Here is a 16,326-nt window from a genome sequence, read left to right on the forward strand (position 1 = left end):
AACCTGAACTCCGAGGTCCCTCTGTTACACTACACTCCTTAAGGCCCTACCACTCACCATGAAACTCCTACCTCGATTTGACTTTCCAAAATGCAACACCTCACACTTCCATCTGTATTAAATTCTATTTGTCATTCCTCAGCCCACTTGCAAACCTAATCAAGGTCCTGCTGCAATTTCTGACAACCTTCCTCACTGTCATGGTATGGGCTATTTTAGTGTCATCAGCTAACTTACTAATCATGCTTTGTACATTCTCATCCAAATCATTGATATCGATAGCAAACAGAAATGGACCCAGCACTGACTCCTAAGGCACTCCACTTGTCACAGGCCTCCAGTCCAATAAGCATCCTTCCACTATAGTCACCTGCTTCCTACCATCAAGCCAATTGTGTTTCCAATTTGTCAACTGTCCCTGGATTCCATGCAATCTAGGCTTCCAGAGCAGGTTCCATATGAAATCTTATCAAAGGCCTTTCTGAAATATATAGAGACAACATCTACCGCCTTGCCCTTGTCAACCTTCCTAGTCACTTCATCAAAGAACTCTAACAAATTTGCGAGGCATGATCTCCCACCCTCAAAGTCATGCTGACTATTCCTAATCAAACCCTGTCTTTCCAAATGCAGTTATATTTTATATCTCAGAATTTTCTCAAGTAACTTACCCACCAATGATGTTAATCTTACCGGTCTATAGTTCTAAGTCTATGCAGCACAACATTCACTACCCTCCAGCCTTCCAGGTCCTCACTTGTGGCTAACGATGATGCAAAAGTATTGCCTCTTGCAGTGTTCTTGGATATATCTGGTCAGGACCAGGAGATTTATCCACATATATATATATTTTAATACATCCAACACCTCCTCTGTCATGATATGGACTGTCCCCAAGTTATCGCCACTAACTTCCCAAGTCTTCATGTCTCCCTCCATTGTAAACACAGAGGAAAATATTCATTGAGAATTTTGCCCATTTTTTGTTGTTCGATACATACATGTCCATTTTGGTCCTTGAGGGCCCTATTTTCTCTCAAGTAATTCCTTTTCCTTTAACATAGTTAAAGTACCTCTTTATATTCACCCTAACCTTCTCAGCCAAGGCTATCGTGTCCCTTTCTCACCCTCCTGATTTCCTTCTTCCGTAAACTCCTTTATACTCTGTATACCTCCAAGGATTGCGTTGATCCCAGCAGTTGAGAGTGTGGTGATGGAAAAGCACAGCAGGTCAGGCAGCATCCGAGGAGCAGGAGAATTGACGTTTTGGGCAAAAGCCCTTCATCAGGATTGAAGCTTGTGAGCCAAAGGGGTGGAGAGATAAACGGGAGGGGGGTGGTGCTGGGGTGCAAGGTAGCTGAGAGTGTGATAGGTCGATGAAGGTTGGGGTGATGGTGACGGGTTGGAGAGGTCAAGAGGGCGGTGCCAAGTTGGAAGGTTGGAACTCGGATAAGGTAGGAGGAGGGGAAATGTGGAAACTGATGAAATCCACATTGATCCCGTGTGGTTGCAGGGTCCCAAGGTGGTAGATGAGGTATTCTTCCTCCAGGCATAGGGTAGTTAGGGTTTGGCGATGGAGGAGGCTCAGGACTTGCATGTCCTTGGCGGAGTGGGACGTAGAACTAAAATGTTTGGCCATGGGTTGCTTCATGTGTGTGCCCTGGAGATGTTCTCTGATGCACTCTGCAAATAGGCATCCTGTCTCCCCAATGTATAGGAGACTGCATCGCGAGCAACAGATACAGTAAATGACATGTATGGAAGTGCAGTCAAATCTCTGATGGATGTGGAAGTCTCCTTTGGGGCCTTGGATGCAGGTGAGGGAGGAGGTGTGGGCGTAGGTTTTGCAATTCCTGAAGTAGCAGGGGAAAGTGCCGGGAGGGGACGGTGGGTTGGTGGGAGGCGTGGACCTGACCAGGTAGTCACTGAGGGAATGGTCTTTACGGAACACAGAGAGTGGTGGGGAAGGAAATATATCCCTGGTGGTGGGATCTGTTTGTAGGTGGCAGAAATGGCGGAGGATGATGCAATGTATACAGAGGTTAGTGGGGTAGAAGGTGAGGAACAGCGGAACTCTGTCCTTGTTGCGGATTGGAGGGGTAGAGTCTGAGGGAGGAGGTGAGGGAAGTGAAACAGAGGTGCTGGAGGGCATCATCATTTACCATGTGTGAGGGGAAATTGTGCTTTTTGATGAAGGAGGCCATCTGGTGTGTTCTGTGGTGGAACTGGTCCTCTTGGAAGCAGATGTGGCAGAGGCGGAGGAATTGGGAATAAGGGATAATGTTTTCACAGGAGGCAGGGTGGGATGGGGTGTAGTCCAGGTAGCTGTGGGAATCAGTGGGTTTGTAGAAGATGTCTGTGTTGAGCCAGTCACCGTTGATGGAGACAGAGAGGTCCAGGAAGGAGAGAGAGGTGTCCGAGATGGTTCAGGTGAACTTAAGGTCAGGGTGGAACATGTTGGCGAAGTTGATGCCAGCGGCCTGTACCTGAGCCAGGCCTCCTTTATCCTGGTCAAAGCCTGAAAATCTGTTGTCATCCAGGATTCCTTATTCCTGCCAATCTTGCCCTATACCCTCACGGGAACATATAGACCTTGAACTCTAGCTATCTCACTCTTAAAGGCCTTCTACTTGCTAGATATCACTATGCCTGCAAACAAGCGACTCCAGTCAACTCCTGCAAGCTCCTGTTTAATTCCATCAAAATTCACTTTGCCCCAATTTAGAACTTGAACCTGTGGATCAGTTTAGTCCCTGTCCATAACTATTTTAAAATTTATAGAACTGGTTCCAAAGTGCTCCCCCACTGTCACCTCCATCACCTGTCCTGCCCTATTTCCCAAGACTAGGTTGAGTTTTGCCCCTTCCCAAATAGGGTCTTCGATATATTGTTTGAGGAAACTTTCCTGAATGCACTTAACAAATTCCACCCCATCAAAACCCTTAACACTCTGGTAGTCCCAATTTATATTAGGGAAATTAAAGTCCCTTACGAAGACAACCTTATTGCTCCTGCCAGTCTTCCAATCTCCCTGCATATTTGTTCCTCTAATTCCTGTTGACTATTTAGGGGCCTACAGTACAACCTCAACAAATGTCACCATCCCCTTCTTATTTCTTAGCCCCACCCACAAAGCCTCACTGGATGATCCATCAGTTATTTCATCTCTGACTACTGCTGTGATACTCGCCTCAATCAGAAATGCAACTCCCCCTCCCCTCTTTCTATCATCTCTGCCCTATCTAAGGCACTTGTGCCCAGTACATGAAGCTGCCAGTTCTGTCCTTCCCTTAGCCATGTTTCTGTAATGGCTATAATATCTTAGTCTCACGTACCTATCCACACCCTGCGTTCATCAGCCTTACCTATCAGCCCTCTTGCATTGAAATAAATGCAATTTAATCCAACAGGCATTCCTTGCTCCCTGTCGTGTTCCAGCCTGACCTGTCTCTTCAACTTACTGTTTCTGATTACTGTACCTCCTTCAAGCCTTGCACTTGTCTCCCTAATATTGAGGATCCCACCTCCCCCTGCACCCGCCCCCACACCCCGTCCCCCCACTAATGTAGTCTAAACCCTCCCCTGTAGCACTAGCGAACCTGACTGCCGTCAAATTGGCTCCTCTCCAGTTCAGATGCAACCCAGCCCTCTTGAGCAGGTCACCTCTGACCCAGGAAAGATCCCAATTATTTAAAAATCTGACTCCCTGCCCTCTGCACCAAAGCTTTCGCCATGCATTCATCTGCTTTACCCTCATTAGCACATGGCACTGAAAGAAATCCAGCGATTATCGCCGACAAGGGCCTGATTTTAAACTTTATTCTTAGCTCTCTACAATTGCTTTGCAGGACCTTATCCCTATGTCATTTGTGCCGATGTGCACAATGACTGCTGGCTGTTCACCCTCCCCCTTGAGAATGTTCTGCAGCTGCTCTGAGACATCCTGAACCCTGGCACCTGGGAGGCAACACACCATCCTAGATTCCCATTTGTAGCCACAGAATCTCCTGTCTGTTTCCACTTAAATAACACAGTTATTTTATTCTCCATTTTAAAATAAACAACTTCACATTTTCTCACATTATATTCTATTTGCCAATGTTATGTCTATTTACTTAATCTACCAATACCTCTCTTTAAATTGTTTGCATCCTTTCCTTGTCCCATGGTGTGCTGTTGAACTCCAGATGCTCTCAGCGTCTGCAAGTTTTTGTAACCTGCGAGTGTTTGATGGGGTCAGTTAAAAGGGAGCTTGACTCTGCATTGTGCTGTAGCTGTGCTCGGAGTGCTTGATAGGGACAGTGTAGAGAGAATTTCACTCTTTATTTAATCCCGTACTGTGCCTGTAATGGATGTTCTTGTTGGGGACAATTTTGAGAGATCTTTCCTTTCAGTTTAAAGTTTTACTCTGTATCGAACCCCATGCTGTCCCTGTCCTGGAAGTGTTTGATGGGGTGAGTGTAGAGGGAGCTTTACTCTGTATTGAACCCCACGCAATGCTTTGTATAAAGGAATTTGATTGGAAAGAGAAGTTTTGCTCTGTCTGCTTTCTGATTGTTGGAATTGTTTCCTGGGAGTGCTACCGAGAGTTTATGCTATATCTAACTCATAATGTTCCCTTAATACTTATCAGATTAGATTACTTACAGTGTGGAAACATCCCTTCGGCCCAACAGGTCCACACTGATCCACAACCCACTCCCCTAACACTACGGGCAATTTAGCATGGCCAATTCACCTAACCTGCACATGTGAACGTGTGGAGTTTGTACATTCTCCTCCTGTCTGCATTGGTTTCCTCCGGGTGCTCCAGTTTCCTCTCACGATCCAAAGATGTGCAGGTTAGATAAGTTGCCATGCTAAACTACCCAGAGTGCTCAGGAATGTGTAGGTTAGGTGCATGAGTCGGGGTAAATGTAAAGGAAGAGGGTAGGTTACTCTTCAGAGGGTCGATGTGGACTTGTTGGGCCGAAGGGCCTGTTTCCACACTGTAGGGATTCTATAAGTCTATTCTACGAATGACTGAAAACAAAAAATGCAGGATCTCACAGCAGGTCAGGTGAAAGAGGTTGGGGGTGGTGGGAATGTGGATTTCTTAGGGAGAAGTGACGCTGATACTTCAAACTAAATAATCAGAATGTGAGAAAGGCAGAACAATTCGCTCCAGCGAAAACTGGAGGAGCAGCATCTCATCTTTAGACTTCCCACTTTATAACCTTCTGAGCTTAATATGAGTTCAACACTTATGGATTCTGAACCCACTTCCATATCTTCCCTTTCTTTTTGCTTTACTTGTTACATTCTTTGTCACCATGTCCTCTCTCTCCTTCCCCCCCACTCCAGTGGGACTGTTTGTTCTTTCCAGTCTGGTAGTTCTGCCATTCTTACAGTCCGATCACTTAATCTAAACTATCAACATTATGTCTCCCCCACCTACTCCCTACTCCCCTTCCCAACTATTGCATAAATGCTGCCCCCCTCCACACATCATGTCAGTCTGATGAAGAGTCATCAACTTTAGCCTGCATTCTTTCCATAAGACCATAAGAAATAGGGATGGAAGTAAGGCCATTTGGCCAATTGAGTCCACTCCACCATTCAATCATGGCTGATGGGCATTTGAACACCACTTACCCGCAGTCTCCCCATATCCCTTTATTCTTTGTGAAAATTCCTTCCATGGATGCTGCCTGACCTGCTGTGACCCCCAGCACTTTCATTTCCAATGCAGATTCCAACATCTGCAGTCATTTGCTCCTACCCGGGCATTTGAATGAGCTGTCTCACTTAATGTTGCTGTCAACATGGTCCCTATTAATCTGAAAATTTATCATCTTCAACTTCCTGCCCAATTGCCCTTGAAGGTTTCAGTGCAATCCTCTTCCAGTTTCAAGTCATAGAACAGATCATCGAATCTGTACAGTGTGGAAGCAGGCCATTCAGCCCATCGAGTCCACACACCCTCTGAAAAGCATCCCACTCAGCCTCCTATCCTATCCCTCTAGGTAATCATTCCTGGATTCTATGGGCAATTTAGTATGGCCAATCCAACTAACCTGCACATCTTTGCACTGTGGGAGGAAACCAGAGCACCTGGAGGAAACCTGCACAAACACAGGTTTCACATTACAGCACTGGCTTGATATTGTGTTGCATTTGATTTTATTGACAATGCCAAGTATCGCAGGTTTCGTAATCACCTTATTAATGTCGCCTGACCCTTCAAAGCTTTCTGCATATGCTCCCCTATGCCCCCTCCACCTCTCAGAATAAAGTTCTTTACATTAAGTTGCTTATCCATGCTGTTGCTGCTCAAGTGCATCATTTCACAATTTACCACAGGAAATTACACGAGCTATATATCTGTTCATTCTGGCAGCCTGTGCGCTGCTAAACACTGGGAAAGCTCTGCAAAAATCTAGCAACATTGATCAGTGCAGGGGCCACTGTTGTTTGTGATATACATAAACGATCTGGAAGAGGACGTTGTTGATCTGATCAGTATATTTGCAGATGACATGAAGATTGGTGGAGGAGCAGAAAGCAGAGGGGACTGTCATAGAATACAGCAGAATATATATAGACTGGAGAGTTGGGCGGAAAAGTGGCAGATGGAGTTCAATTCAAGCAAATGTGAGGTGCTGCATTTTGGGAAGTCTAATTTGAGAGTGAGTTATGCAGTAAACGGAAGAGCCTTGGGAAAAGTAGATTAGCAGAAAAATCTTGGAGTGCAGATCCATTGTCCCCTGAAGGTGGCTGAACAGGTGGATAGAGTGGTCAAAAAGGCATATGTTATGCTTGCTTTCATTGGACGGGGTATTGAATATAAGAGTTGGCAGTCATGTTAAAGTTGTACACGACATTGTTTCGGCCGCAGTTATATTACTCTGTACAGTTCTCGTCGTCACATTACCAAAAGGATGTGGACGCTTTGGAGAAGGTGCAGAGAAGGTGTACGAGGATGTTGCTTGGTATAGAAGGCGCTAGCTATGAAGAGAGGTTGAATAGGCTAGGATTGTTTTCATTGGACAAGAGGAGATTGAGGGGGACCTGATTGAGGTCTACAAAATCATGAAGGGTATAGTCAGAGTGGACAGAGATAAGCTTTTTCCCAGGGTGAGGGATTCAGAGGTCACGCATTCAAGGTGAGAGGAGAAAAGTTTAAGGGGGATCCATGCAGAAAATACTTTAGACAGAGGGTGGTAGGTGCCTGGAACACATTGCCAACAGAGGTAGTAGAGGCAGGCCTGGTAGATTCATTTAAGGTGCATCTGGACAGATGCATGAGTAGGTGGGGAGCAGAGGGATACAGATGCTTAGGAATTGGGCGATAGGTTTAGACAGTAGATTTGGATTGGCTCAAGCTTGGAGGGCTGTATATTTTCTTTGTTCTCATTGGCTCCCCGACCACAGTACTGACTATGGCAGAGTTTGATTAGAAACAGTTGAGGGATCTTCACAGTCCATGTTAACCTTTACTGTTCCAGTGCTGGGAGGGTTGAAAGTGGACGAATGGATGGCTAGATGATTCACAAATGGTATGCAGATACAGCAAGTAATTAGGAAGAAAAATCACATTTATTGCAAAAGGAATGGAATCTAAAAGTTGGGATGTTTAGCTGCAGTTGTGCAGGGCACTGGTGAGACTACCAACTGGAGATGTGTGTAGTTTTGGTTTTGTTATTTCAGAAAGGATATAACTACATTGGAAGTTGAAATTACCCCAACAGCACTGTCTTTCATAACCACATAAACACCACTAGAATCAGATCATAAATTACTTGCTCAATTAGCCATGAACTCTACCTGCTCTGCAGAGACTATTTTAGCTGAGCTTTGTCCAGTCCTGATGAAACTAGGGCTTCTTTTAATGATGTTCAGCATATCGGTGTTGAGTATGGTTTTGCGTTGATCATAGAGCTCGGCTCGAAGAGGGTGGACTTGGTTGGTGTTTTGCTCCTCAGCAGAGGACTTCCGTTTAGCCGATGTGGCCTTCTTACTCATGGTCAATTCCCCATCCTGTTGGCAAAGAAGGAGTTTGATCAGAATTAAAATGCCACATGGAGTGAAAATAAAATCAACGGCCACCACATTTTCTTTACAACTCCGCAATGGTGTGGGAGAACTGAAAGCAGGGAAAAATTCTGGAAGGCCAAGAAATAATGAGTTTGAGTGGGAGACCATGCAATGTGATTTCAGTGCAACATCAGAGGGAGGGACAATATGTGGAATGGAGTAATGGTGACTTAGGTGAGACAGAAGGAAAGCTCAGAAGAGAAGTAACTATAGAAAGATTGTGTAATGGTAACAAGGAGAGTTTGCCAAATATGTAAATTTATACCCTACCTGATGCTATGCTCAATTGAAAGTAACATTATACAGAGTGTAGTCAAGACATAATTCCATAGGATTCCTACTTGCACATTACCCTAAAATTCTTGCTGAATATTTTTTATCTGCATGTCACTTTCAACCATTTCCTCTTCCCCGCCCCTGCTGACAAGGGTTGGATTGCCCACCCTTCTATTATAATGTAGGGGTGCTGGTGTTGGACTGGGGTGGACAAAGTTAAAACTCACACAATGCCAGGTTATAGTCCAACAGGTTTATTTGGAAGTACTAGCTTCCAGAGGGCTGCTTAGTGGTGCAGGATCATAAGACCCAGAATTTATAACAGAAGATCACAGTGCCATGCAATTAAAATGGTATATTGAACAAACCTGGATTGCTGTTAAGTCTTTTTTTTTAGAATGGGTTGCATTAATATGTAAATCCCAGAACTTCTTTTAACTCACATTCTCAAAATAACTTAAGGTTTTATTTTAAAAAAGTGACATCTCAGCTCAGACAATGCATTAAAGTTGTGAGGTTAGAGTCTGTCTGTATCCCAATCTTGGACCAGACTAGTTCTATTTCCAAAGTAGTTCCAATCCATATGAAATGTTATATGGATTGACTGCCTGCATTGACTGCCTGAAGGTTGTGTGCTTTTTGAGCAAAATAGAATGTATCTGCAAATACAATTCTGCAAATGCAAATTCCCGCCTCAGGCGACTCTCTGTGTGGAGTTTGCACATTCTCCCCGTGTCTGCGTGGGTTTCCTCCGGGTGCTCCGGTTTCCTCCCACAATCCAAAAATGTGCAGGTTAGGTGAATTGACCATGCTAAATTGTCCGTAGTGTTAGATGAAGGGGTGAATGTAGGAGTATGGGTCTGGGTGGTATTCGCTTCGGCGGGTCGGTGTGGACTTGTTGGGCCGAAGGGCCTGTTTCCACACTGTAAGTAATCTAATCTAAAAAAACCCCACAGAATTGTATGTGTGCGCGTGAGGGGCAGAGAGAGAGAGACAGACAAACAGAGAGAGAGAGAGAGAGAGAGAGAGTGTTTGCATGGATGTGGACTTGTTGGGCCGAAGGGCTTGTTTCCACACTGTAAGTAATCTAATCTAAAAAAAAAGTGTGCATGCTTGGTAGAGTGTGTGTGTAAGTGTGATGGAATATAAGCCTGTGAGAGGGTGTGTGCATGAGTGTGAGGGTTGGGGGGTGTATGTATGTGTGTCTGAGAAAAAGTGTGTGTATGAGAAAGGGTCTTTGTGATTGTGTGAGTACGTTAAGGGTGTGTGTGCATGTATGCTTGTGTGTATAGTGTAATGGGTACCGAACATGGGTACTGATAGCCAGGTTTGGTACACGAGAATGGCCTCAATCGGGACCTTGGGTTCATATCACACTGCAGGTCACCCCAATACACTATACACCCTCTCTCTCACACACACAAGCACACATACACACACATTCTCACATACTCACTCATGCAGACCCTTTCTTATACACACATTCTCAGACACACACATATACTCCTCCCAAATTCCCACCCAAGAATGTCTTCTCACAGGCTTTTACTCTGTCACACTCATGCACAGACTCTACCAAGCATGCACACATGCAAACATACACTCTCTCACATGCACTCACACTCACACTTTCTCTTTCTTTCCCTCACATGCATACTCACATATAATTCTGGGAGTGAATTTGCATTTGCAGAACTGTATTTGTAGAACTCTGGAATTCATTCTCTAATTGTCACCATAGAACATAGAACAGTACAACACAGCACAGACCCTTCTGCCTTCGATATTGTGAGTCCAGTTATCCTTCCCCTTTTATGATGCATGTAAAAATGTATATTTTGACAAATTTTAGTTTCCTTCTCACCATCTGAATGCCTTTTGTGCACAACTCTGCTTGATAACATGCCTGTGAAAGTGCCTTGATATGTGATAGTATGTTAAATTAAAGATGCCATATAAATGCAGGTGTCATAATTAGTGTCATAACTTTTGGATACTTTGGCTATTATAGTTATTGCAAGTCAGTGATTTGCACTTATGTCTGACTTAATGTACATTTTTTGAGTTGTGACTTATTTGAGTTGGTATCAGTTAAATACTCAATTCTTTAAAATCATACAATCAATCAATATATCCATTCCAGTTGTAATGAATCCAACCCAGAATTTGTTCTCCTCCTTACTATTCCCAACTACTGCCACCACGGCTGGATGCTTTATGGGCGGGCCTGCCAGATCCACATCAGTGATTCTTCATTCACTCTTTTCTTGCCTACATCATGCCAATAGGTTTGTAGGTGTCAGGGACAATTCCTGAATTAACTAGAGTTTCATAACTACCCTTTACTAAATCCTTCCAAGTTCTTGCCACCTCACCACTTCCATAGTCAGCACTAATCCAACCTTTCCATCGTCACTCCCAGTCCAACTCTTGCATAATCAGACCAACCTCAACTCTTTCATGGTCACGCAAATCTCACCAATTCCATGCTCACCCACACCTCAAATCTTCCATTTTCATCCCACTTCAAGTGTTCCATTCCCACCACCCCCTCATCCCTTCCATAGTCACCCCACCAACACTTCCACAGTCAAAACCAACCCTTCAAATACTCACCCCCACCTCAACTGTTCCATAGTCATCCCAACTTCAACCCTTCCTTATTTACCCCAGCATAGTTATTTTAAATCAACCCTTCCACAGTCACCATGAGCTCAATACTTCAATAATCACTCTCAACCCAATCTTTTCATACACACCCTTAACCTAATCCTTTCAAATGACCATTGTTGGAGGGTCACCCTCACCAACTTAATTGTTCCATGGTCATCCCAACTCAATCCTTTCATCTTCATCACTGACCCAATGCTTCATTGGTCATTCCCATTTTAGGCATTTCATGGCTGACTAGGAGAAAGGGAAAAGGGACCAGGACAGGTGATACAGCAAAAGAAAAGAGGGAGAGGGAAAGGAATGATGGACACGGAAAGGGGCGGGGAAGAGGGATGGGAAGGAGAGAGGGATGTGAGTGAGGGGAATTAACACCCATGCGCAAAACTTCAATATTGTTACATTGGAGAATATCGGCACGTAAAAGTCATACCATTGAGTTATTAAAGTTCTTGAACTTCAGTCACATTGAGAATTGCTGTCAGTTAAATATATCTGCCTCATGGTTGATGGCGCTGGAATAACTTCAAATTTTCATTTACTTCCTGAAAATGAAGTTTGAATATGATTATGTTAGTAAATTAAAATGCAATTTTGACATGTATGTACATTTGAGGAAACATTGCTCTTTTCTGAATTTATACTTCTGGATGACTTTGGATATCATATTTATTTTAATATAGTTATTTCATCTTGATTAATGGAGAAATGTACCCTGTGACTTTGTCAGAGTGAAAGTGGATGCTGTTGTTTTCTGTTTGAGACTAAGAGGGAGAAAACATTAAAACTAGCTCCCAGGATCATGATATTAGAAGAATGCTGCTGAAATTGTGTGGGTTTTGAAAGCTTATAAAAGTTAGCCACTGTACAAAGCAGCGGAGAATAATTTGACATTTAGTCTGCAATTTGATAGAATTGGGTGAGGCAATATGGTCATGAATTTTGCAGTTCCTGTTCATGTGGAGATGAAAGGTAATTTGCAGCAAAATTAGAATTTCTTCCAGCTCAATGGCAAAACTATGAGATAATCACAGAGTTAAGGGTGCCTGGTGACTCAGCTGTTAGTCCGACTGCCTCAAAGTACCAGGGACCTGGGTTTGATTCCAGTTTCGAGTGACTGTTTAGAGTTTGCATGTCATTCCCATGTCTGTGTGGGTATCCTCTGGGTGTTCTGATTTGCCCCGCGGTCCAGTGATGTGCAAGTTAGATGGATCGGCCAGGGTAAATGCAAGGTTGCAGGAATAAGGTGGGTGTGGTGTGTCTGGGTGGGATGCTCTTCAGAGAGGTGATGCAGATCAAATGGACCAAATGACCTCTCTCTGCACTGTAGAGATTCTATGACTCAGATTCACTTCAGTCTTTGTGTCTTTGATTTCCTGCTCTCGGGCATCTATCCTATATATTATCCAGTTGTTTTCCACACAGTGGACTATTCATGCTTGCTATAATACTGAGCTTATCTTGTCTTGTTATTTAATTTCACTCAGCAGGCAGCATCTTTAGAAAGAGAAACAACAATAACATTTCAAGTCCATTTGACTGTTCTTCAAAACTGGTAAGGTGAAGTTAAATAATGGAATGATGCCTTGGAATCTCCATTCTGAAGAAGAAAAATGAAGCAGAGAGGCTAAAGCCTTTCCCCCCATAAGCAGAAATAACCCCTCCACATTTACCCTATCAAACCTCTCAAGAATTTTGTAGGTTTCAATAAAGACACCTCTTGTTCTGCTGAACTCCAATGTGTACAAGTCCAACCTACTCAACCTTCCTCATGAGACAGTCCTTTCATATCTGGTATCAACCAGTTGATTCTATTCCCTTTGAAATAAAGGCCAACTGCATTGTCTATTACCCACCATAACTGGATGCTTTTTGTGATTTATATGTAAGGGAGAGGGACAAAGAAGGGAATCTGCCATCCTTACCCTGTCTGGGCTACATGTGACTCAATACCCACAGCAATGCACGTGATTCTTAACTGCCTTGAGGCAATTAGGGATGGCAATAAATGCTGGCCTAGTTAGTAATGGCCACATCCTATGAATGAAGAAAGAAAGTCCCTCTGTGTTGTCGATTTCTGCAGTCTATCACCATGTAAATAACATGTCAACGCCTATAACTTCACATTTTCACACATCTGCCAAGTTTATGTTCTGGAGATTTCTTTTGCCATCCTTGCCACTTACCATTCCACTTATTTTTGTGTCATCTGCAAACTTGGTGATAGCATATTCACTTCTTTCATCCAAGTCATCCATAGATATTGTAAGTAATTGTGGTCCCAGCATTGATCTCTGTAGCACATCAGTAGCCCTTCCTGATGAAAGGCTTCTGCCCGAAACGTCGATTTTCCTGCTCCTCGGATGCTGCCTGACTGCTGTGCCTTTCCAGCACCACTCTAAACTTGACCCTGCAGTACACCACTAGTTACAGTTTGCCAACCTGATAATGCCCACCCCCTCCGTCCCAAATCTCTATCTTCTATGGGTTAGCCAATCATCTATCCATGTTAATATGCTGTCCCCAGTACTCTGGGCTCTTACCATATTATGAAGGCTTATCTGCAGTACTATATTAAACGATTTGTGGAAATCCTATTATGTAACTTCTAATGATTCCCCATTATCTATGTTAGATCCTCATAGGCAGGTAATAAATTTGTCAGGCATGATTTTCCCTTTGTGTAACCATGCTGATCATTTTATTATGTATTTTGAAATGCTTTGCTATTATATTTTTCTTATTTCTAAATGCTGTGCTATTCCAATCTTTATAATAGATTTTAGCATTCTCTCAATGACAGATGTTAAACTAACAGGCCTAGAGTTAATTTTTTTTTGTCTCCCATTTTGAATTTGAAATTTTGAGAAACCTTCCAATCTGAATCTAAGGATTCTTGGAAGATTACAACTGGTACATCTATTATCAATGCTGATTTCTTTTTAAAAGGCTAGGATGGATCCGATAAGGTCCAGGGGTCTCACCAACATTTTACCCATTCGTTTCCACAGTACGTTTTCTCTAGTGATAGTTATTGTTTTAATTCCTTCCACAACCACTTGATTATTTAGTAATTTTGGAAAGCTGTTAGTGTTGTCTACTGTGACGATTGATGCAATTTATTTTTCAACTCCTCTGCCATTCCCTGGTTCCCCATTATTATTTCCACAGCCTTCTTTTCTGATGGACCTATGTTCACTTTGACCTTAGTTTTACTTTTGATATATTTTAATAAGCACTTAATGTCTGTTTTTATATGCTAGTTTGCTATCATTGTTTTTTTTTCCTTATCAGTTCAAGGGATGAGGGTATCACTAACTAGGCTAATATTTGTATTGCCATTCCCAGAGGGCAGTTCAGTGTTAACAACACTTTGGGGGCAGTATGGTGGCTCAGTGGTCAGCACTGCTGCCTCACAACACCAGGAACCCAGGTTCTATTCCAGCTTCGGTCGACTGTGAGGAGTTTGCACATTCTCCCCCGTGTCTGCATGGGTCTTCTCTGGGTGCTCCCGTTTCCTCCCACAGTCCAAAAAATATGTAGGTTATGGCCATTCTAAATTGCCCAGAGTGTTAGCTGCATTAGTCAGAGGGAAATGGGTCTGGGTGGGTGACTCTTCAGAGGGTCGGAGTGGACTTGTTGGACCAAAGGGCCTGTTTCCACACTGTAAGGAATCTAATCTAACATTGCTGTGGGTCTGGAGTCACATGTAGTCCAGAGCAGGTAAGGATGGCAGTTTCCTTCCTCAAAGGACACTAGTGAACCAGATGTTTTTTTCTGACAATCAACAATAGTTTCATGGTCAACATTAAAGTCTCAAATTTTCTTGAACTCAAATTCTACCATCTATTATGGCGGGATTCAAACATGGTTCCCCAGACATTACCTGGATGTGTGGACTAACATACAAGTGATAATACCAGAAGACCATTGTCTCCCTCTTTAATATATTATATTCACATTCTTAATCTTTTTGAGTTATCTCACTGCAAAGGATGTGCAATGGTGTTGGGACACAGAACAAGAAGCAACTTTAATGACTATAACGACAGCAATAAAGTCACCCAACAGTCTATTGTCAATGTGACAGTACTTGAAGCTATCCGCTGCAGCAAGGACAATCTGTTACGTTTACATCCAGTGTTTTAATGAACAACACTCTGTACAGATCGAGAAAGAGATCTTGCTTGACTTTGCTTGTGAGCGAAGTAATAGTTAAATCTCACCAAATACAACTTCAAAGCAGTTTTCTCAGATCGCTTTTCTGAGAGAGGTTGCTGAGGAAATAGCAGAGGCATTGGTTGAGATCTTTCAAGAGTCACTGGAGTCAGGAAAGGTCCCGGATGATTGGAAGATGGCTGTAGTAACCCCCTTGTTCAAGAAAGGATCAAGGCAAAAGATGGAAAATTATAGGCCAATCAGCTTAACCTCGGTTGTTGGTAAAATTCTAGAATCCATCATTAAGGATAAGGTTTCTAAATTCTTGGAAGAGCAGAGTCTGATTAGAACAAGTCAACATGGATTTAGTAAAGGGAGGTCATGCCTGACAAACCTGTTAGAATTTTTTGAAGAGGTAACAAGTAGGTTAGACCAGGGAAACCCAGTGGATGTGGTCTATCTGGACTTTCAAAAGGCCTTTGATAAGGTGCCACACGGGAGGCTGCTGAGCAAGGTGAGGGCCCATGGTGTTTGAGGTGAGCTGCTGGGATGGATTGAGGATTGGCTGTCTAACAGAAGGCAGAGAGTTGGGATAAAAGGTTCTTTTTCAGAATGGCAGCCGGTGACGAGCGGTGTCCCGCAGGGTTCGGTGCTGGGGCCACAGCTGTTCGCATTATATATTAATGATTTGGATGAGGGAACCGGGGGCATTCTAGCGAAGTTTGCCGATGATACGAAGTTAGGTGGACAGGCAGGTAGTACTGAGGAAGTGGGGAGGCTACAGAAGGATCTAGACAGGTTGGGAGAGTGGTCCAGGAAATGGCTGATGGAATTTAACGTGAGCAAGTGCGAGGTTTTGCACTTTGGCAAAAAGAATAAAAGCATGGACTACTTTCTAAATGGTGAGAAAATTAATAAAGCCAAAGCACAAAGGGATCTGGGAGTGCTAGTCGAGGATTCTCTAAAGGTAAACATGCAGGTTGAGTCTGTGATTAAGAAAGCGAATGCAATGTTGTCTCTTATCTCAAGAGGGTTGGAATATAAAAGCAGAGATGTACTACTAAGACTTTATAAAGCTCTGGTTAGGCCCCATTTGGAGTACTGTGTCCAGTTTTGGTCCCCACACCTCAGGAAGGACATACTGGC

At 43.4% G+C, this 16,326-nt stretch overlaps 1 protein-coding gene across 2 annotated transcripts in view; it reads right to left on the reverse strand.

Annotated features, from left to right (window-relative positions):
• The window catches only part of trpm2 (transient receptor potential cation channel, subfamily M, member 2), a 186,221-nt gene that overhangs the window by 158,806 nt on the left and 11,089 nt on the right, over window positions 1-16,326 (reverse strand). For both annotated transcript variants that reach the window (XM_072578733.1, XM_072578735.1), the window contains exons 2-3: window positions 11,456-11,567; window positions 7,807-8,019 (exon numbers count right to left, since the gene is read on the reverse strand). In XM_072578733.1, the coding sequence (XP_072434834.1) occupies window positions 7,807-8,019; window positions 11,456-11,458 (216 nt within the window). In that variant the 5' untranslated portion in view covers window positions 11,459-11,567. The remainder of the gene's footprint in view (window positions 1-7,806; window positions 8,020-11,455; window positions 11,568-16,326) is intronic.

The sequence above is a fragment of the Chiloscyllium punctatum genome, chromosome 10 (assembly GCF_047496795.1).
Source record: "Chiloscyllium punctatum isolate Juve2018m chromosome 10, sChiPun1.3, whole genome shotgun sequence".
NCBI classification, from domain to species: domain Eukaryota; kingdom Metazoa; phylum Chordata; class Chondrichthyes; order Orectolobiformes; family Hemiscylliidae; genus Chiloscyllium; species Chiloscyllium punctatum.